At 35.1% G+C, this 23,532-nt stretch overlaps 1 protein-coding gene across 1 annotated transcript in view; it reads left to right on the forward strand.

The window, feature by feature from the left end:
- Nucleotides 1-23,532, forward strand: part of SORCS3 (sortilin related VPS10 domain containing receptor 3) — a 694,559-nt gene that overhangs the window by 345,323 nt on the left and 325,704 nt on the right. Inside the window, 1 exon segment of the mRNA XM_074284861.1 lies at nt 6,724-6,882. Within this exon segment, the coding sequence (XP_074140962.1) occupies nt 6,724-6,882 (159 nt within the window).

Genomic DNA, 23,532 nt, shown 5'->3' on the forward strand with positions numbered 1-23,532 from the left:
TGTAAAGCATTTAGCAAAGTACCGGCATATGGTAGATGTTGTATCACTTATTGCTTCCTTTTGTCCTTTTTATTAATAATCCCTACTTATCTTTGATGCTAGTGCATGAAGAACATTGCCTCTCGGATTGAGACAGAACTCAGAATTCATCTACAAAGGGATGGATGAACTCTCTGAAATCTGGCTCTTCTGGCTCCTCTTCTCCCTAGGTGAATAGTTGCCAGATACTTTTTTCTTCTCTATTACAGAATAGATAGCTCCTTGGGTGAATTCGCCTTTGATTCTTTCCTTCTCTTTCAGCACCACTGAGTTCTAATCTACTGCCAAATCTTACCCTTCTGTCTCCATGACATTTTTTCCCATAGGTCCCCATTGGCACCCCCTTCATTCAAATCCTTGTCCTCAGTTGCCTTCATTATTGTAACAAACTTTGATTTGGTTTCTATATCTTCGTCCTCTGCTATACCCAGCCAGTTCTTCATATAACTTACAAGATAATCTTCCAGAGGCATAGGTTTGACAAAAGATTCATTTTAACATCAGTATTATTCTGGTGATTCACTATGACTATGAGTCATTGCACAAAAAGAATTTCTAAAGAATTAAAGTCATGGGACATCCACAGGGTAGTAGAGAAGTGCAGGTTAAGTGTGAGTCCTCAGCAACATGTTAAGGGTTATGTAGAAGTAGCATAAAAGATATCTGAGTGAGATGTCTGATTGGATAAGGAGATAGAGTGGCAATGTTTTGGGCAACCAGTATCCTCTATTTGTATGCACACAAAATCACCCCTGTTTCCCACCTACTTATTGATTATGTGTTTACTAACTGAAGATATGAAATTGTTAGTCAATACACATTAATTAAATGCCTATTATGTACCATGTTAAATACCAGGATACAAAGGAAGGCAAAAATATAGTCTTTACCCTCAAGGAGTTCATATTCTAATGGAGAGACCATACAAAATCATGGATGGGAAAGCATCATCTGTGGGAGGTATCTTGAAAGACCTCCTGCCACAAATAGATTTTGAGGGGATTTTTGGAGGAAAGTGGTAGGGAGAAGAAAAGCAATCCCCAGGAATGAAGAAAAGCCTAATACAAAGACATAGGGTTCAGATGAGTGCCGTGTGTAAGGAACAAAAAGGCCAATGACAAAAAATCATAGAAAAGCATAAAGAATAAGAAGACTAGAATGATAGAGAGGGAAGAAATTGTAAAGGGTTTTAAAAGTCGAACAGAAGTTTCTGTTTGATGCAAACTGCTAGAAAAACTAGGAAGCAATATAGCAAGATGGCAGGCTTAGACCAGCAATTTATATCACATTCCACAGTAAATTCAAAATGGTTACATGACCTGAATATTAAAAATCATTCCATTTAAAAAAATTAGAACAGAAATAAATAATCTACTTTACATAGCTCTAAATAAGGAGGGCTTTTCTTAAACAAGAAAGAGATAAAGGCAGGTAGAAATGGTAGAATAGATCATTTTGATGACACAAAACTGAAAACTATTCTGGACCACCAATTAATTAATTAATTTCAAGGTAGGGGGGAAATTGAATTAAAAACTCATTGTAACAAATGTTGCAGATAAGAATTTTATATCCAAGACATAAATATAGCTAACATAAAAATATATTTTATTTATATCCAATAAACTTTTTTATTTATTTATTTGTTTTATTAGGTTTTTTTAGCTTTTATTTATTTATTTTAGTTTTGCCTCAATGTCTCATTTTATTTTTAAATTCTTTTTTGACTTCTATAAATTCTCTCTAAGCAGGGAGTCATTTCACTTTACTCATTGGGGTAGAAGCTTTTTTTACTTCAGTGTCTTCCTCTGAAGATGAACCCCAGTCTTCCCTGTTCTCAAAATATGTTTTTTTTTTAATTTTCTTTCCCATTTTGCTTTTTTTTTTTTTTTTAATAAGAGGTATTAGTGTAAGCACCTCCAGTTCTGGGTTAGGTGATATGGTATCTCTGGTTTCATTTCAGCCCTCTCCTCTGAATTGAAACCCCAAACCAAGAGCTCCACCCTCTACCCAGTGCCCTTAGCCAGCAATGTTTCTGTCTCACTGTCCCTGCATTCATGACTGCTAGTTCTTTCTTGCCAGGGCTGCATCCTTCAGCACAGCTGGGCTTGGCATTCCTAATCAACTCAGTTAGTCCCAGGATTCTCCACTTGTTAATTCTTGGGTTGTATCAGGAAGAACCCTGTTCACCCCAAGTCTTCTTGCTTTTTCATGAATCTGTGTTTACCCAGAAGTGCAAATTTATTCTATTTGTGGAGGAAATTAGGAGAGCTTGAAGTTTACCAATCTACTCTGCCATCTTCTCAGAAACCTCCCAATATCCCTAGAATTTATATGGCACTTTAAGGTTTGCCAAGTTCTTTAAAATATTTTCTCATTTGATCCTCATGACAATTCTGGGAAGTACTGTTTTCATCTCCATTTCACAAAGGACCAAACTGAGGCAGAGGATAAGTGATATACTCATGATTACATGTCTATTAAGTGTAAGAGCACTGCATTAGAACTCATTCTTTTTGATTCTAGATGGAGAACTTTATCCACTTTACCAATTTATGTCCTACTTTGATAAGACTAAAAATTGATAGAAGTATATAAATAAGGCATAGATATAAATATGCAAATAATGAGATCAAAAACATTGATAGGATAAAATACATAGTCCTTAGTCTGCTATTTAAAGTCCAGTACAAATTAGTTCCCATTTACCTTACCAGTCTTGTATACTTTGTCACAGCCAAAGTGGATTATTAGCTTTCATCATGAGCAAGAAGACTATTTTCCCATGCTATACATTTAAATTGTTTCTTTCTTATGCCTGGAATGCATGCCCTTCTCTCACCTCTACCTTTTCACTTCCTAGTCTCCTGTTCTAGGTTCTGCTGAGGTGCTGTGTCTTCTATGTAGCTTGCACTGCATAGTCTATAGCTTTCTCTTCCTCTTGAAATATTTTTAGCACTCTTTTGTCTATTCTCTCTCATTTTCCCTCATCAGTTCTTATCTTACTCTTAATATGTTTATCTGTGTACATGATCTCCTATGTTTCAGGTGTCATGTTAGGTATTGGTGATACAAAGTTAAAATAATTGATACTGTATAATTGAATCCTCAAACGCATGAGAATTGAGTTTTTGTTGTTTGATAAGAATAGAAGCAAGATTCTAAAGGGTTAAGAAGTAAATGAAAGGAGAGAAAATAGAGCTACTTGAGTGAAAACAACTTTTTCTAGACATTTGAGTGTGAAAGGGAGAGCTTATAAATTGAATGATAGCTGAAGAATATATCAGGGACTACCAAAAAAAGGGTTTTTTTATGTATGGCAAAGATTTGGGCAATAATATAGAAAACTGGAGAGAGAGATAAAATTAGTGAAAGAGAAGAGATAATTGAGGAGGCATTCTATTGGAGAAGCAAGTGAGCTAATTGGATTCAAGGTTATAGTTATGGAGGGTCTGGCTTTTGTGAAAATAAACATCACCTCATTATTAGAGACTAGTGAAAATGAACAGAGATGTAAAATGTTGTCAAGGAATTTTGAAATGGGAATAAGAAAGGTTATAGTGAATGATTTCAATTTTCTCAAAAAAGAGGTAAGATTTTCCTCTTAAGATGAATGTGTATGTGTGTGTGTGTTTAGGAAGGGGAAGTGATATTTGAGTAGAGAATAAAAATGAATTGTTGTTGTCATTCAGTCATATATGACTCTAGGTGTCCTTATGGATTTTGTTTATAAGTGGTGCTTTTGTTTTGACAAAGATACTAGAGTAGTTTGCCATTTTCTTCTCCATTCTGTCTTCCTTTTACAAATAAGGAACTGAGTCAAATAGAGGATGACTAGTAAGTGTCTGATACTGGTTTTGAACTCAGTTCTTCCTGACTCAGACCAGTGCTCTACATACTACTTTTAATTTAAGAGTAGAAATGCTGCTCTAAAACAGTGTCTCTTACATGATAGGAAAATAATACCTTCGTCTAGGTAAATTGTGGTTGAATTCTTTTTGACAATGTCAAAAAGAACTTGAAATGAAAAAATATATATATAAAGGATTGATTTTATATCTTTCCTTTGTATTTTATGTGTATTTATATTTAGTGAGTAAAGAGGTTAGTTTATTAAATGCATTGTAACTGTCATATCAAATAAAACCAGTTTATGATGTTAGTCTTATCTTCTAATTAAAACCAGAAACATGAAGCTATCTCTATACTTCTATACAATAAATAGTTTAATTTCAATGCTCTAGGAGGAAAGCTGGTTTAATTGCTTACAATATAACCCACAAGGAAATACTAATATGCTAACATCATGGATTTAAAAATATAGTTTCCATCTAGCCCAAGTGCCCCATTCTACTATTGATTGGATTCTTTTTTAAGATATCTACTCCTTAGCCCCCATGCTGACTTAGTAACAATGAACAAATCTAAAAGTCTGGGGAAAAGCCACTACTTTGCCCATTCTATAAAGAGGGCAACAGAGAAGCAGAAATCCAAACACATAAAGAAAACAATTGAGATTTTAATTCAGCCTCACCTGTAGATTTTAAGGAGTCACATAGGGTTTTGGGTTTTATGGACACCAAAGAACATAAAGGAGAAAAGAAAGACACCAGAGTTTTTTGAAACCATTAAGGGATTAAAAATGGTAAAGAACTATAAATCATAAATGTTAAATGATTAATGAGATTTGTACCAAAACTACTTAGGAGCTCATTTTTTTTTTAAATAGCTTGTTTTTTTTAGTGATTATTTGCTTCCTGGTTTTGTATGGACTTTGAGCAGCATTTACCTTGGAGTAATATCTTATAACTGAAGGACTACTGCCCCTTAATGATGATGTCTTCTGTTTGTGGGCAAAAGAACAATTTATATCCATATATGTGTGCATGTGCATATATATGTATGTAATCTTAAGGTAAACTATAAAATTACAAAATATTGGCACATGCCACACTTCTACATAAATAGGGACTTTTTTTTTTTTTGTTTGTTTCAGAAACACTTTCTTTGGAGGATAAATGTTAAGAAGGAATAATAACTCCAATTGATAAATGGCCAACGGATAGGAATCAACAATTTTCAGATGATGAAATCAGAGTCATTTATAGTTATATGAAAAAAAAATGTTCTAACCCACTATTGATTAGAGAAATGCAAATTAAAACAACTCTGAGGTACCGCCTCACACCTCTCAGATTGGCTAAGATGACAGGAAAAGATAATGATAAATATTAAAGAGGATGTGGAAAAACTGAGACACTAACTTATTGTTGGTGGAATTGTAAAATGATCCAAACATTTTGGAGAACAGTGGGAACTACTACTCCCAAAAGGTTATAAAATTTGTATACCCTTTGACCCAGCAGTACCATTGCTAGGTGTAATGTGCTGTTGTCTCCAGAAGCTGCCGATCCCTCTCTGGGAGGAGATCTGCTGTGTCAACTCAAATCTCTCTGACAGCTTCTTCTTCCTGTAGAGAACCATTGTCTCCAGACAGTTGCCGTTAACTCTCATCCAGAGAAGTGACTTCCCTTCCTGCAGAGAGCCGCATCAAGCCTGGTATAGGGAATGCTGCCCTCTTTATCCTCCCAGAGAATGGGTGTGGGATAATGCAAGGGCTTCTGGGAAGAATTACTTCAACTAGTGAGCTTGCTCCTCCTAAGCATGCAAGCTCTTCCCCAGGAAAGGCCAGAACTAGAAAATTGTGAAGTACCGACTTAGCACTTAGTAAAAACCTAATATCTCATTATCTCATTAGCACTTAGTAAGAACCTAACAGCTAGGTCTGTATCCCAAGGAAATAAATCATAAAGGAGGGAAAAGGACCCACATGTGCAAAAATTTTTGTACCAGCTCTTTTTGTGGTATCAAAGAATTGGAAAATGGCTGAACAAGTTGTAGTATATGAAGGTAGTGGAATATTATTGTTCTATAAAATGATGAACAAGCTGATTTTAGAAAGGCCTGGAAAGGTTTACATGATTTGATGCTGAATGAAACAAGCAGAACCAGGAATACATTGTATACAATAATAACAAGAATGCATGATGATAGACTATGAAAGATTTGGTTCTTCTCAGTAGTTCAGTGATCTAAAGCAATCCTAATAGATTGGATAGAAAATGCCATACATCCAGAAAAAGAACTAAGGGGAATAAATGTAAATCAACACATGCTATATTCACTTCTTTTTTCTGTTGTTTTTTTTTTTTTTAATTTCCCCCAGGATTTTTCCCTTTTGCTCTGATTTTTCTCTCCTAACATGATTCATACAGTAATGGGTATTAAAAAATAAAATTTAAAAAGAAGGAATAGCAGGGAAAGTCTGAGAATGAATAAATAAAATTTTAAAAATAGTCGGGTACAGAACATGATTATTATAAGCTCAAATGCAAAGAGTAAAAAAAGAAAACTTTCACTACATACTTTCCAAATGAGGTTGAAAACTTTGCATTTGAAGCTAAATCTGAATACTATTTCACTTCTATGTATCTATTAGGGAGAAGATTAGGAAAAAACAAAATAAAACAAAACACCAGTTTTTCATTTGAAAGCTCTACCAACCCCACCCTGTTCTAAGATGTCCAAGGATAAATAACTTAAAATTTATTGTTTGATTTCTTGCATTTATTTCATGACCATCCTTACTAACTTCTTCTATTTTGTTCCTTTTGTATTTCTTAGATAATGCTTCTCAGTGATCCAGAGATTGAAAGCAGCATTTTAATTAGCTCAGATGAAGGTGCCACCTACCAAAAGTACAGGCTGAACTTTTATATCCAGAGCCTACTCTTCCATCCTCAGCAGGAAGACTGGATCCTAGCCTATAGTCTGGACCAAAAGGTGAGTGAATATACTTCTGATCTACACATATCTTTAAATTGTACATCCAGGGAATTTAAAAAGAAAAAAAAAAGGTTAAATAATTCATCATTGAATCCTAGTTTCAGAGTTGGAAAGAAGCAAAGAGTCCAACACTTCATACCTAAGAAGCTTAAGTGGGTCATACAATTATGAGTTACTAATTGTTCTTACAATTACCAAAGTAATATTCAAACCCAGATCGTATTGACTTCAAGACAAAATGTTGATTTATTAAGCTGAACTATCTCATCAAATAAACTAAGGAAACTAAAATATAACTAAACTTGATTTTTAAAAATTAACTAAAATTTCTTGAAAAAATATAAGCTTAAAAAGGAAGACATGGAATATGATTTTTTGGGGGGGACAAAATTAAGGGGTATCTGAGAAAACATTGCATGCCCTAAATGTGTGTATGATTTTTTTAGGATTTCTGATAAGATTTAGTAATGAAACATCTGAAGCAAAATTTGCATTTCATCATTTCAATTTGAATAGCTACTATTACATGGTCAACTCTTCTCTCTGCACTTTGATACCTCCCCATCCCCACCCTCTCTACACTCCTGATCCACGTTTGAAGGGATATTCTTTTTAATTGGTGGTTTCAGAGAAGATCAGAATGTTTTAACTGCAAAAAGGAGACCTCAGATGAATCCATTCATATTTTTTTTCTTCTAATAATTTAATGACTTGCCCACTATGTTATTGCTGAATCTGCATCCAACTTCCTTAGGTCCCATTCACAGTGTATTTTTCTAGTGTTCTATCCTGTATAGACCTGCCCTTGAAATTACCTTGGTTTAAAACAAACAAAACCCCTTTCCTTTCTCCTCTCTTATTCAGATCAATAAAATAGCAGGGTTTTTTTGTAAGTGGGGTGGGGGAAGAGACACATTTCAACACATAACTGAGTGTATGATGTCTGCACCTTAAAAAATCACTTCAGTAAAACTCTTCTTCTTCTTGACAAGGAACCTGGATAAGGAAACCAAGTGCTTATTCCTCCTCTCTCCCCAGGAGTCCTCAAATGACATTTGTGGAAGCACAAGCTATCGTAAATACAAATCTTTCACAGTGTCAAGTGAATGTTAAAAAAAAAAAAAAGACTTTGTCAAATGTCAAACAGTTTATAGGCTTAGGTTTTTGGTGTAACTGCAAATTTTAAAGTAGGGTTGAAAATAATATATTATTTTTATGATACTAAATGTTTCAATGCCATTAAAAAAAAAAAAAAAGTCAAGCTAGCATTGTTGAATGGGCTCTACTTGGGTTAGTATGGAAGCAAGAGTAGGTGAGGGAAAAGCAAGCAGCTGGTGGTTTATATGTTCCAGAAGTGATAAAATGAGGTACATATCAGCATATATCTGGCAACCCAATGGAGAAGAACATTGTCTCCTCCCTCCCTCCCTAGGTAGTATCCTCATCTGTATCATTGCTGACATAATACATGTAGAGATTCAATGCAATCAAAATATGTAGAGACTTCTTGGCTGTTTTTTGCTCAGTCAAAATATGGGAAAGATGTGTCATAAGCACTGAAGGATTTTCTTAATCAACAGATCTTTGGAGAAGCTGCTAGTCCTTTGGTGCTCCTTCTTGTTGACAATTTTGCATAAAATGACTGAGTGACTGAGTATTTCTTCTGCTCATAAAACTCCCACCTGATGCCCTGATATTCCTCCTAGAAATAAATGGCCCAGAAGTCACAAAATGCTCCGGGCCACACTTAGAGATCTGCCATAAAGTGTTTCTTTCCATTCCTTCCTTTCCTTCCCTGCAAAAAGCAAACCTTCCCATTAAAAAGGGGGTTTTTCCTTTCCCTGTTTAAGGATTGAGACCGCTGAGAGCAGTACTCTGGAGCAGCAGATTAAGATGCAGGTGTCTTGTAGAATTGAGATGCAGCTTTGCCATTTTTCAAGCTTGAGATGCTAATGTGCACCAGTGAAGCTGAGATCCCTTCTTTCTTGAGAAGAAAATGAAAATGTCTCTTTTTTAGGTATTCCTGTATCTGTCTCAGGGAGAGGTCATTGTGTGCAAGAGTTTATAGATCCTGCCTATAGAGTCCCTCTGATCCAATGTACTTTTGAATATTTCATGAATCCTAGGTCTGTCTAGTTAGCTTTTGTGTATCACAGAGAGCCCTAATTGAGCCCCATTTTGAAGTGGGAATATGTGTGTACACATTAACCATCAACATGACATCATAAATCTTTGGGAATTTTCCAAGAACTATTGAAGACTTAAATGCATTGTTAAAGAAATGAGAAAGTAAGATTTCAAGAAGGCAATACCTACTATTTAAAATAAAATGTAATTAAAGAAGTATAGAAGTCTGAGAGATTACATTTCTTTGGTGGCAGTGGTACTGGACAGTTAGGGGATGAAAGCAAAAGAAATTTCCTGATTTAAGCCCTTTTTGGAAGGGATGTAATCTGAGACAAAGAGTAAGAGTTAGATGACCCAGACCTACATTTTAGGCAAGTTATACAGCCACTCTATGGTATGAAAGAAAGAAGGAAGGAAGGAAGGAAGGAAAGAAGGGAGAAGAGAAATGAGAGCAAAAAGGAAGTAAAGGAAAGGAGAAATGAAGGAAAGAAGAAAGGAAGGAAGAAAAAAGGAGAAAGGAGAGAAATAAAGAAGGAAAGGGAGAGAGGGAAGAAGGAAGGAAAGAAGAAAAAGGAAGAAGGGAAGGAAGGTAGGAAAGATGGAATGAAGGAAAGAAATAATGTTTCTCTTTGCTAGGACCTGTGCTAAGCACTTTACAAATATGTCACTTAGGAAATAACATTATCATTGTGTGTGTGTGTATATATATATCTATATATATATATGTGTGTGTGTGTGTGTGTGTGTGTGTGTGTGTGTGTGTAACCTATATTAGATTGCTTGCTGTTTTGGTGAAGGGGAAAGGAAGAGCGGGAAGGAGAAAAATTCTGACTCAAAATCTTACAAAAATGAATTTTGAAAACTAACTTTACATGTAATTGGAAAAAATAAAATACTATGGTAGAGCCCTCCTCCCTCAAGTATCCTACTTGATCTTTACAATAATCTGAGAAGAAAGATACTATTATTAGCTTCACATTACATTTGAAGAATATGAAACAAGGAAAGGTTGTGACTTGCTCAGGATCACATAACTCGTAAGTGTTGAGGCTGGATTTTACATAGGTTTTCTTAACTTCAGTTTAGTACATGACTCACTGTATCAAACTGGATTTGCAGATTTCATATTCCACATTCTTTTGTTATTATATGTATGATCTTCAGCAAGTCAATTCATCTCCCTGGGTTTTATTTTCTATTTAGGTAAAATGGTCCTAAATACTTCTTCCTTAATGACCTATACATAAAGGCATATACTTACTGTATTATTTTGAAATTGGATTCTATTCCCTGCTAATAGATTGTTTCCCATTATGGCCAAGCCCATCCCTGCATTTAGTTGGGAGGCAGGGGGAATGTTTGACTAATCCATAGTTTTCTCATTAGGAAGATTTCAAGATTGGTTGCAAAAACTGAAGGTGAACTTTTGAACAGATAAATGCTGCTCCCATCTCATGCCTATGCAATATTAGAAATTTTGAATTGGAATTGAAATTTCAATATTAGAAAATTTGAATTAGAAATGCAATATTAGAAATCCATTTTTAATAAGATACCTGTTTGGTCAAAAACAAACAAACAAGCCCAAACCTCAAAAAAACAAAACCACAGCACATACAGAAAAAGCCTCAAAACAAAAATAAAAATGAATGCAGGTTTTAGTGCACATCTTTTTTCCCCCTTCTCCTTTCCTCTAGCCCTTACCTTACAGGTACATTTCAAGGAAAAGGAAAACTTGAAAATAGCTATTTTTATATGAAAAGCCAAATTTGAAAATTTCACTGTTATCATCCATCTTCTTTGCAAAATGAACTCTTAACTAGTGTAGTTGAAGCAAGAGTGAGGGTAAGAAACCTCATAGAATTACAGGCTGAATATAATTCTGTCCCTTCAGACAGGAGAGACTTGACTGGATAGATATATATGTGAAAAAGATTTGAAAGTAGTAACTGAACACAAGCTTAATGTGAGTCAACCAAGACATGTGGTAGCTGTCCTTCTTTACCCTCCTCCATTCCAAATGTGAATTTAGATTGCATTACTAGAAATAAAGTATATTTAAGTGATATTCTATTTGTACTCTGACCTTGTCAGACTCTATTTGGATCATTGTGTTCAGTTATTGGTACTACATTGAGAAAGTAGAGTATAACCGATAAGGGTCATTAGGTAGGTGAGGAGATTCAAAGATAAGTTGAAAAAAGTTAGGTTAGTTGGTTGAATGGCTTGGTCTGTTCAGCCTAGACAAGCATAGACTTATTGAGAGAATGATCACTCTCTGCAAATATCTGAATAACGTTTATAGGGAAGAGATAATCGAATCTCTTTTCTGTTGCTAAAACAAACACCAACAGTTCCAAGTTTCAGGAAGACATATTTGAATTTAATACAGAAAGAAGTTCTTAACATGAAATGGACTGGGGTAGCTAGGTGGTACAGTGGATAGAGCAATAGCACTGAAGTCAGGAGGACCTGAACTCATATTTAACCTCAGACACTTAACACTTCCTAGTTGAAAGATCCTAGGCAAATTAACCCCAATTGCCTCAGCAAAAACAAACAAAAAAACAAAGAAATGGATTCTATCATAAGGTAGTAAGCTCCCCATCATGTGATGCATTCAAGCACAAACACCCACCTGAATGCTATAACAGATATTATTCTCACACTGGGAGATGATCTTTAAGGAATTTCCAAATTCTAGGAGATTATCATTCTGTCATATAATTAGAGCCCCAGTCAGTAAATGCAAACTAGAAAGTAAGCATGTCCTTCTGCTCAGTTAAATACAGATGAAACCTTGACTTGCATTTGAATCATCTTTTTAAATCCTTAGATTAAAAGGAGTAATTGTACTTTTAGGCTGTAGGATTAGTAGGTGATATCTTTCTGTGGAAGTCTTTAGCAATTCTAGGATTAGTGACTTGACATACTGTGGGGATAAAGTCAGTTTAGACTTACTAGTGATGATTTACAATATTGAATTTCATTTGAGCTAGGATAAAGAGCAGGACAAAAACTTTCGTCTTTTTTTATCTATGAATCCATGTTCACATTTTTACTTACATCTTTCTTTCCCCTTTCTTCCAATATCATCCATATTTAATCTAGAGAGGACAACAACCACTATGGTACATAGCTCTATTGAAGTCATGTGATCAGAGGATTGCTATCCTGGGAGGTGTCTAGGGATCGTCTTAATGAAACTGGGGGCAACAGAAGTGATAAGATATATACAAGATCATCTAGAAAAAATTAGGCATAATCCATATATATGAAAGTATAACCCTCATACCAGGTTAAGGCTAGTTTGAGAAGTCTTAATTAAGTAGACCAGAAGTCTTCCTCCAGCTGTTGTCTGAAGTATCCCACATCTGTGGGGGGGGGGGGGGTAAGGGTGAAAACTTAAAGAACCTCCCAGCTTTGATCATAGGAAAGCTGAACTCCAGTAATGGGACTCTTACATGTCTCCTTAAGTCATATAGACTTAACCCAAACTCAAACCCAACCCAAAGCTTCTTTTTACAAAGAGGTCATTATTCTAAGTAGGATATCAAATCTGCCTCTCTTTGTGTGATGAAAATAAAATAATCAGTATTTATTCCAAGTAAGACACACAATCATTACCATAAAGAGATTATCCTGATTTAGGTGGTTCAATAGACAAGAATTCTGAGCCTGAAGTCAGGGAGACTCATCATTCTGGGTTTAAATCTGACCTCAGACACTTAGTAGTTGTGTGATCCTGGGCAAGTCCCTTAATCCCTTTAGTCTTCTCATCTGTTAAATGAGCTATATAAGGAAATGACTAACTACTGAAGGATCTTTGCCAAGAAAACTACAAATAGGGTCACTAGAGTTAGGTAAGACTGAAAGGACTCATCATCATCATCAACAACTATAACAGCAGCAACAATAAAGAGTTCATGTGGACTTCCCAATTTCTAGGGGGGGGGGAGAGAGATAGACAATCTGATAGGTATTTGATTGCTCAACACTTGAACAGAATTTCAGAAATTACAGAATTTACAGAAACTTGGGACTTCCCAGTTTCCCCTAGTATTCTATCCTTCCTTTGTCCATGAAGGAAACAGAACAAGGAGTCAATTCACACAATTGTTGCTGTGTGATTGGAGGGCAAAACAACAGAGCAATGAGGTCAAGATGAAATCTCTTGATGTCTTACTTGCTATTACCAGTCAAAATAAGATATTTATCTACAGTTTTATTCCTTCTTCCTAGAAACCAACTACACTAAAAGTGCCTCATTGGAAATTCTGTCAGTGAAAAACTTTCATAGACATGAAAGGACAGAAAGCCATTTCCCTTAATCCAGTTCACTTTTAGGATATAATCTCAGAGATAACAAAGTCACAACTTAAGTGCTAGGACCCATTTAGGGAACATTCATACTGATGGGCCATTGGGGGTTTAGAGGAGGCAGACTCTTATATGTTTCTGTTGAGCTGATGGCTGTCACTTAGGACCCATGACATTATCAAAGATAGTGGAGTCGGATTATCATTTATACAAGACATTGAATCCTAATTCTACTGAATAAAGCCAATTTGATTGCTTTACTGAATAAAGCCAATTTTGATTGAGCAGATGCTCAATCACCACAAAATTTCTAAGACTCATCAGAGATGAAGTCTTTATGGTGCTAAACATATTTAATCTCCAAATGCATTGCTTTTATATGAATAATGATGATGATGATATGGCAGTAATGGTGATGACAATGATGATAATAATAAATATTTATGTAATACTTTAAGGTTTATGAAATATTATTTTTATAAATATTATGAGAAAACAAATATTTTCCTATTTTAACCTCATAACAAATCTGAGAGACAAAGGTAATTGTTATCTCCATATTATAGATGAGAAAGCTGAGAAGAAAGAGATTAAATAACTCTCCCAGGATTACACAGCTAGTAAGTGAGACATAATGAAAACTTGAGTCTTCCTGATTCAGCTATCTATTCACTACACCTTTTAAGTGCATACCTATTTGTATTCAACAAGGCTAGAATAAGACCAAGATCCATATATTTATGAAGGGCCACTGACATATATCAAGAATCACAGACAAATAGAATCATGCAAAGTTGGAAGAAAACATTTTAGGTTATCTAGTTTCTTTCCTTCCCTTGCCCCCCCCCCAAAAAAAAAAAAAAAAAAAAAATCATGGTCCAGAAAGAAGAACCAGGGTCCTTACTTTCTTCCTCTCCTGTCAAAGAGAAAGATATCAGATGAACTAATTTATTTTGCTCTAATAATTAATGACCATATTATTTCCTTTAAGAATATTTACATTTAAAAAAAGAATTCTATGTATGATGGCTATTATATAATAGAAAGCTTTGGGAGTCAGAAGAAATTTATTAAAAGTCACAATTCTCCTTGGAATTTACTGTGAGATCTTGGGCAAGTCAGTCACTTCATTGCTCTGGGTTTCAATTTTCTCCTTGACAAGCAGGCAGGGTCATGGTAGACAGTTTCTATAACTCAACTCTGTTAATCTCTAATTGGGGGAATTTTAGGCATACTGGTCCTAAAGTGTAGAGAAAGAAAGGGCAGAGGTCTCTTGATTCCTAGTCCTGAACTCTTTAATTTCTAACTTACTCTTAGGAAGTCACATTCTGAGAGCCTTTTTTGGAGTCTTTGTCTGTATTTATCATTAATTAATATCTCCTTCCTGCCCTATAGCCCCATTTGTCAGATAAGCTTATCCAGAATGGCTCCTATATTTCACTTTGAAAAAGTAGCTGGCAGGAATCCTGGACATAGAGTGGACAGGGCAGCTCCCTGGAAAAGAGGAGAGATTCTGATCAGAAAGTGAGAGAGGCATGATTATGACCTTTGTGGGGCACATGGGCTAATTTGTATCTGCCTTAAAAGGAAAGAACAGTGACATTAGACTGACAGTGGGAAATCATCATTTTATTTTAAATTTGCAGAGACCCCACTGGGAGGGAGCAGAAATACAATATTCAGGGCAGAAATATTCCTCTCCTTAGGAGATCCAGTTTGCACTAGTTACTTCTGGGCTTCTGAATGCATATCAGTGTTTACTAAACTTTCAGTGGCTAGAGCTCCCCTTAATGTAGCTAACTGCTTTTTTCCCCTCAATTACCTTCATAATGAGTCATGGCAGCTGGAAGCAGAGGTATCTTATTTTATGGGACTTTTTCCATAACATCTCAAAGCAGAAGATAAAGTGGAATTGGAAAGAATGTTTTCAGCCGGCCAGACGCCGTTAATATTCTAGTGTGTTTATAGTAACATGAAAAATAGTGTTAATAGAAGTCTTATTTGTATAGTGCTTGTAATTTGCCAAATATTTTGCATAATCCTTTTCCTTTGTGACACACACATAATCTCATTGGTTCTCCTCCTACTCCTCTGCCTGATACTACTTTGTCTCCTTTGATATATCTTATTTTTTGTGACTCCCCCCGCCCCCTGCCTAAAAAAAACCAAGGTTTTATTTTGATTTCTCTGCTAAATCTCTTATTTTCCTCTAGGTAATCTCATGGTTATAATAATCTCATAATCTCATATTTACATGACATCTAGCCAAACCATCTTCATTCAGACAACTCCCAAACTTAAACTTCTGGTTCTGCTCCACTTTCTCCTGTTACTGACATATTTCCTTCTAACTGTCTGGGAGGTCATCACTCCTTTTATGTAACACAAACACAATAAAATCAATAATTCCTAATGCAATTATATCATAACCTAAATTTATTCCCTCTTCTTACTTCCCTGTTTCCCTTCCCCGCAGTGGTCCATCCTTCCCCCTTTCATTCAGATTTAAGAATGTTATCTTTTATTCTTTTTATTCATTTACATTTGACAGCCATAAGGCAGCACCCAAATGTTCTTCTCCCTCTCTATAAACTGTCATGGCATCTTATAGATCATAAATTTTTAACATGTAAAACATAAATGTAATAATGCATAAATTAATTTATTAATAAACAAATACAACTAGAGCTGCATTTCAATATATTTGGTTTCCTTTGCAATCCTATATATTTTATTCCAAGCATTTAAAGTGATTCTGAGTAATTCAGATGTTTCATTGGATGCAAAAATGTTAAGAAACTCTGCTATAGATGGTTAGAGATGGAACATATCAACACCTTTGGCATTCATGTTATAAAAATCTTTACTGAAGTAACACAGACATATTAATAAAGAACACATGATCAAGTTATATTCTTGCAGACATCCTAGGGGAATATCCCTGTTGGGACTTTGAATAGAACTGATTTTTAAACAGGTACTGTACCATGAGAAGGGGGTAGCAGGATATTTTATTCAGTTCTGTGCATAGAGGGAAGAATAAGGAGCAACAGCAAAACCAGATGTTTCTAAGGTTCATATTTTGTCTCAGGGTTTTTCCACCTCTCACTTTCATGGTTCTGCTTTGAGGGACCAGGCAACTGGAGAAACCAAGTGTTTGTCTTCATAATAGCTTAGAGTTCTTTGAGAGGCTTGGGGAGACTAACATATTGCATATGGTAATGAAGAGAAGTTTAACTTCATTTACAAATTGTGAATATGTATTCCTGCTTCAAATGAAAAGAAAGACTAAAACAGATCTAGTGTTTGCTCAATTTGTTAAAGAGAAGACAATTTGTCAAGATTTTTTTTTGCAAAACTCTAGCACTATGCAAATGCAGGCAAATCAGACCCCCATGTTAATTCCCCGGCTTGATGAATATTTTTATAATCCTAATTAGTACCAGTCATTTAGTCTAGCAATTTCCCCCAATCTAGCCAATTTGAAATTAAAATAGATGCCTTGATTACAAAACTCATTAGCAAAGAAGCACCCTTCTCACTAACCAGTTCATTTCAAATGCACAAACTGAATGGAGTGTGGAGCACTCCTGTCTTCAATAGGCTTAAGTGAAGTGAGTCTTAATTGGCAGCATTGTGAAGTATTTGTCCTGCTAGATGCTTCATTGCAGTGTAATATATCACTCATTAAATGTAACAAAAGCAACTTTTTAAATGGTTTAATTAAGCAGGAGTCTCAGCACTTAGTAATTTTTATAAAATCAAATGTCACAATTGTTTGCATTTGAAGTACTGATGGGTATTAATATCAGAAAGACTATCTGACTCTGCATTTATCACTCTGATTATGTGAAGGCTGGCAGGTTTAATATGAGAAGGGAAAATTAAATTATGGAATGCTGACTACTAATTTAAAAGAGTATGGACATATATTGTTCCAGGGAGACCAAGAATGAAGATCTCTTCATGTGGCCAAGTAATAGGTGGAGAAGAGAATGGAGGGAAGGTTTAGGAAAATCACTTATAATACAAATATTTTGTTTATTTGACTGTCTGATCTAAGATAGAGGAGAGAAAATGTTACTAAAAGTAAGCTTCTTTAAACCAGTTGGTCTTCTTTGGAAGAGCAGTAATGGTAGAAGGAATAGGAGGGAACAGAAAAGGTTAATTGGAATTGATCTAAGAGAATAATTCCCCATTTGTCTAGTTGAAAAAGGAGAACAAGTTTCTTGCCTTTGGATCAGAGAGAAAGAGTTTTTTCCTTGATTAATGTGCAGAGTTTAGAGCTCAGAACTGATTTTGTGTTATAGTCTGAGATACAGTATAAGAACTATACATAGAGTAGGAATATGATTAAAGATGGGAGTCAGTTAGATTCTCTTTTACTATTTGGGTCACATCTTTGTGTCACACACACACACACAAACACACCTGAGCTTACCACAATGGTGTACAAATATTAAGTGCTTAATAAATGTTTTTTGACTGATTGACTTCTTTATATCATCTTCATTTTCTGCATAATGGTGAGTCCATTTCTCTAGTCTGTCTAATATATCAGAGAAATGGGCAAAGAGTTAGAATTTTAGGATTAATGCTTCAATACCTTTCTTGTAGATGAGGACATCTGTCCCACTTTCAAAACTTATCCATGCATTCATCTTTCATTGCTGCCTCTCCCATAAGCATGGGGAGATTTGGTTATCTTGTATATCAACCCATTCCCTTCAACCCTAGGTCTTCTGCTGGTGTTTTGTAAGATAATAATTATTGGCTCTAATAAGTGAATCCGAGAAATTGCCAAACCAAACTTATTAACTTTCCTTATATGACATGACATACCAATGGAAAAAAATTTAAGAACTAGATAAATTAAGCATGTTCACAGTAATTGTCCAGTTTGAGTCCATACCCTTTTGGTCCTACAAAACTAACCTCCCCACTTAAAATCCAGCTGAATTTTCTGACTCTCAATGTAGCCCAAATTTAGAGATGAATGACTAGAATGATGAGTATTCTGCAAACTGCACTATTAGGAGCGATTGAAGTAACTAAGGATATTTAAAATGGAGAAAGAAAGATTTAGGGGAAAGCAACAGATTTCTTCAAATAATTGAAATAGTCATGCCAAAGCTGTAGCAGATTCATTCTATGTGACTTTAAAGGGAAGAAAAAAAAAAAAAAGAAAAAAATTAGTGGGAATTATAGGAAACCAAAATTTTCATAATAAAAGAAACTTCTTTCTTACATTTTTAGTTGACCTGCAATGGAACAAACTTCCTCATCAATGAACTTGCCATCATTGAATGTGATGAATGAACAGAACAATGAACAGAAAGCAGTTGTATAATTGTCCCAGATGCTGAAGAAAAACTTCAGCATAGGATGAGAGGTTGGATTCAATGAGCTTTAAATTTTCCTTTAATTATTACTTCTATGATTTCTTCTTAGATGATATTCTAGCAGTCTGAATAAGCAGTGAAAAGAGGACAGGGCTTTGTAGTCAATAACCTTGACTACCTATGAAACTTGAAACTTATCTCTGAGACTGAGCTTGCTCATTTGTCCAGTGGGTGAATATAACTTATTCTACAGCCTTCAAAAAATTATTATAGGTCACAAGCTATGAAAACTTTAATATGCTGAGTTGTTAACAAGCTGGGGTCAGAAGAGTAATTATTGTCTGAAATATAACCTCAGAGTCAGAATGGTCAATAAAATTCAATTCATTTAATTTGTTTACCACATACTATATATAAGGTATTGTGATAGATGGGGGAATTAAATAAAAAAAGTTGTTCCTACATCTTAAAAAGGAGAGGGGAGTGCAGTATGTATGCAAATAAGTATAAGGAAAACTGAGAAGGGAGAGATCATTAATAAGTGAAAGAAATCTTTAGGAGGCATCATTTGAGCTGAGTTGAACTTTGCAGAATGCAAAGATTCTGAAGCATGGAGATGATCAGGGTAAAGTGTATTCTAGTAAGGAAAATGTCTGTGCTTAGGATGCCAGTTTAAGAGAAAAACTATTTATCCACTTTAGAGAAAACACAGAGTTCCCAATAGGAGTAGAGGAAAATAAAACAGGAAAAGATATGGGAAGAAGACAGAATAAGGAAGAAAGAAAACCAGGATAGATTCCAAGTCACCAAACCTCTGTGATTTGGAGAATGGAGTTTGGCAGAAAAAGGAAAGAAAAGCAAAGTACAATAGCAAGGAAGTAATGGAAGACTCAAATGAAAAGATTGTTTTTGGTTTTGATTTTTGATTTTTTTAAGTCTGAGGACAACTGATTATAAACAATCATCTATATTGAGAGATATAGGATAATTGATGGAGAAATCTCCGAAAAGAGACAGGAGAGGATGGAAATGAGAGAATGACTGGCTGTGACAGAAGAAGGGAATGTCTTTCTTAGAGACAGGAAGAATGAAAGATAGGAAGACTGGATAAGGATGTAGAGGAGTTTTAATGTGTGTAATATGGCAGTTGAAAAGTTCAAAATGGATATCCTTGATTTTCTGGATAAAATAGGTGGCAAGTACTTTACTGAATCCAGTTTGTGGAATGATTAAGAGCTTGAAAAGGAAAGACAAGATTCAAAACAGTTGTTCAAGGCACTAACTGTAAGATTTTTGGCAAATCAGTTAACATCTTCAAAATGGGATCAAAGTATCTGTGGAGCAATTTCATATGGTTGTTGGTAAAGAATACCAATGATCAATCAAGGAAGAATAAAAGTTTTGCTATTCAAAATATCTATGTCATAGTAATGACCCAGATAAAACTAGCTAAAGTATGACTTCCTCCAAGATCATTTAGCACCCCAGGAGTACAAGTGGAAAAGGTACACTATACCAGAGATGATCCAGGTGTAAGACTAAAAATCTGAATCATTGTTAGGACAAGAACATAAGGGAGTCAAGGAAGGAGAATAATGGGCAGTTGAACTTGCTAATTATGGAGTCAAGATTGTTATATAAGGGAAGTAAATCCAGAATAGGAAAAGGTGAACTTGTAGAAGAGAAAGTGATGGATAGTTGTGTTGAAGACAAAGGATATTATTAGGGATAGTGAAGCAGTAGGCAAAATAAAAGAATAGGAAATTACAATCAGAGAGAGGAATTTTAAAGTTCAAAATCATGAAAGTACTACAGTTATGGGGGAATAATGAGATGAAAGGTATGTCATTCCTTTGGGTAACTTTGTTAAAGTAATCTGTTCTAATCTGTCAGAGAATGTGAAATAAGGAGTCATGGGCACTGAAGGAGGAGATTAGGCAGGAATGCAGTATCTTTAGGGAAAAGTAGATTTTCATCCATATGAGAATATGAAAAGAATATTAAAAAAAAACACAGAGTTTGAGGATGAAGGGAAGCTTGTTAATTGTGTGGGTTTTATTGCTTACAGTGGAAAGGGAGACAAAAGAGGAAAGGGACAAGAACAGGAATTTAAATCTGGGGTCCAAACTATGCATAGATTTCAGGGGATCTATGAACTAAGATAGGGGGAAAATTATAGCTTTTCATTAACCTTTGGTTTCCTCTGATAATCCTGATTATGTATTTAATGTATTTATTCATTTATTAAAATAATAATATATTACATAATAATATTATAATAATGATATTTTTATATGGTTATATGTGTAATTATAAATATATAATTAATTTATTAATGTATTTTAAAACATAATATAACTAAAACAGTACATTAATGATTCTTAGGCTTCAGTCAATTATCAAAGGAGTCCACTCATGATATGGTGATTCTAAATCACTTTGACTAGAGGAACAAGCTATAGTATTGAAAAAGTTCTAGTTACTTGATCTTCAACCTTGTTGGGTCCTCTGATGATAGAAGTTATTGATTAGGTGTTCCTTCTTCAAATACTGGAAATTTCCGTGCGGCTAATGAAAAAAAAAAATTTATTAAGTACTTACTGGGTGCCATGAACTATGCTTATGTACTGGGGATGCACAAACATTTTGAAAATAGTCCCTGCCCTTATGGAGTATCCATTCTAAAGGGTGTACAGCATGTATATAAATATACAAGTAGAGGTTATAGCATTAAACTAGAGTGTCTACACTCACTCCCTTAAAAGGTGGTATTTAAGTTAAAACTTGAAGGAAAACTAGGGATTAAAGAAGGCAAATGGCAGTTCCAGGTATGGTAACAGCCAGTGCTAAATCACTGAGGTGGGAAATGGATCTTTGTGTGTAAGAAGTAACAAATAGGTTGGTATGGCTGAACCATAGCATTGAAAGGAACAGTATGTAAGAAGACTAAAAGCTAGAAGTCAGGCTAGGAAGAGCTTAGAATTCCAGAAGAGGATTTATATTTGATCCTAGAGGTAGTAGGGAGCCATGGAGCTTATCTTTTTTTTTTTTTTTTTTTTTTTTTTTTTAAGGCTGGGGTTAAGTGACTTGCCCAGGGTCACACAGCTAGGAAGTGTCAAGAGTCTAAGACCAGATTTGAACTCGGGTCCTCCTGAATTCAGGGCTGGTGCTCTATCCACTGCACCACCTAGCTGCCCCACCATGGAGCTTATGAATAGCAGAGTTAAATGGTCAGACCTGCATGTTGGGAAAATCACTTTGGCAGTGGATTATATAGAGTAATGTTAAAGGGAGATAATTACCAAGAATTCCAAAAATAAAGCTGAGATCTCAGGAACCTAACTACATTCACACACTCATTAATTTGGTAGTTACAACAGAAAGTGGCTGAGGATAAGACAAACACAGAAGATATCCCACACTAGAACATGAATCCAGTTATATCAAGTCTCTTGTCAAGGGCTTTGTCCCTTTCAGTGGTCAGTTTGAATTAGGAATAACTGAGTTTCAGATTGAAGTATATACTTCTATTTACTTCTATTTGATTTTGCCTTTTATGTATAAAAATGAACTTTTAATTAATAAAACAATGTCAACATTAACTATTCACAAATTATCTTGAGGGACATTTTTTAAAAGCCCAGGACTAGAGATTAGGAGATGTAGGTTACTGTCACTCATAATATATCCTCAGGTAAATAGTGCTTTGCACATAGTTGTTATTGTTTCTCTTTCATTTTTGAAAATGACCAATGATGTCTCGGGTGATGTCTTGATTTATATGTGAATTGGTTTTAAGTGAGGCATAGTTGTACAATTATAAGCTTTACTTTTTATTCTTGAGTCATCAAAGTCCAGTGGCAAGACAAAAGTCAAAATGACTGTTATTGGCTTAGGACATAGTAGATGACCTTGGTTCTTCAAGGCCTGACAAAGTTCCCCACAGCTCCTGCTTTAGCTACCTTCATGGCCACTGGAATAAAGTGTTCTCATTTGCCTATTCTTCCAGGGAAATGCTTGCACAAAGTGTATAGTTAATGAGTACTTGTTAACTGCCTTCTGAGCCTTACTTTCCTCTTTTGTAAAACATTCATGTATAATAATTCATGAAGTCTCAGTTCTAATATATGTTGAGTGCTTATAGTCCTATGCAAGTTGATATGACAATTCTGGTGTCCTTTTCTCTCTTAAGCTTCTATACTGACCTCTTTGCTCTCTTTCATAAGCTGGCAGCAGCTATGTCAATAAGTTATTGAAACAAAGCTTTCTAGGATGGAGTATTTTTAATTTAAGTAGTTTGGTAGAGATGTGCTGGGGGCTCAAAATCTAAGGGCTTCTTAACAGGCAGCTGGGGAATGAACATGGTTAAAAAAAAGGCATATTAACTTTTCCTTCTTCAAATAGTGCTGAACTAATATTAGGCTTGAACATTTTCATAATTAGGGAGCTGACAGCAGGCTAAGAAATCTCTTTCTAAGGCACAGATAGTTCTTTGGACTTTTTAGCTCCTGTGTTCTAAGAAAGTCTTCCAAAAACATGAGAGAGGGCAGGAGAAAAAGTATCACTTCACAAAGCTGACTTTGCACTTCCTTGGGATTCTGAGATTCATGGACTCTCAAAATGGGAGGGATCATCTCACAGCAGCTACCCCAATTTTTCCATTCCACTCTTGTCAAGCATCTTAAAATTATAACCTTTCATCTCTCCTGTCTCAGAGGAAATAGTGCCCTTAATTGTTGCTAAGGCAAGATATGACAATGGCAAATAATTCTTCTATTTCTGGTGAATTTTCCCCCCAGCTTCTATATTGATCCTTTAACCTTCATCCTTGATTTCTTTACCCTTTTTTACTACCAGA

Source organism: Sminthopsis crassicaudata, chromosome 2 (assembly GCF_048593235.1).
Source record: "Sminthopsis crassicaudata isolate SCR6 chromosome 2, ASM4859323v1, whole genome shotgun sequence".
Lineage (NCBI taxonomy): Eukaryota > Metazoa > Chordata > Mammalia > Dasyuromorphia > Dasyuridae > Sminthopsis > Sminthopsis crassicaudata.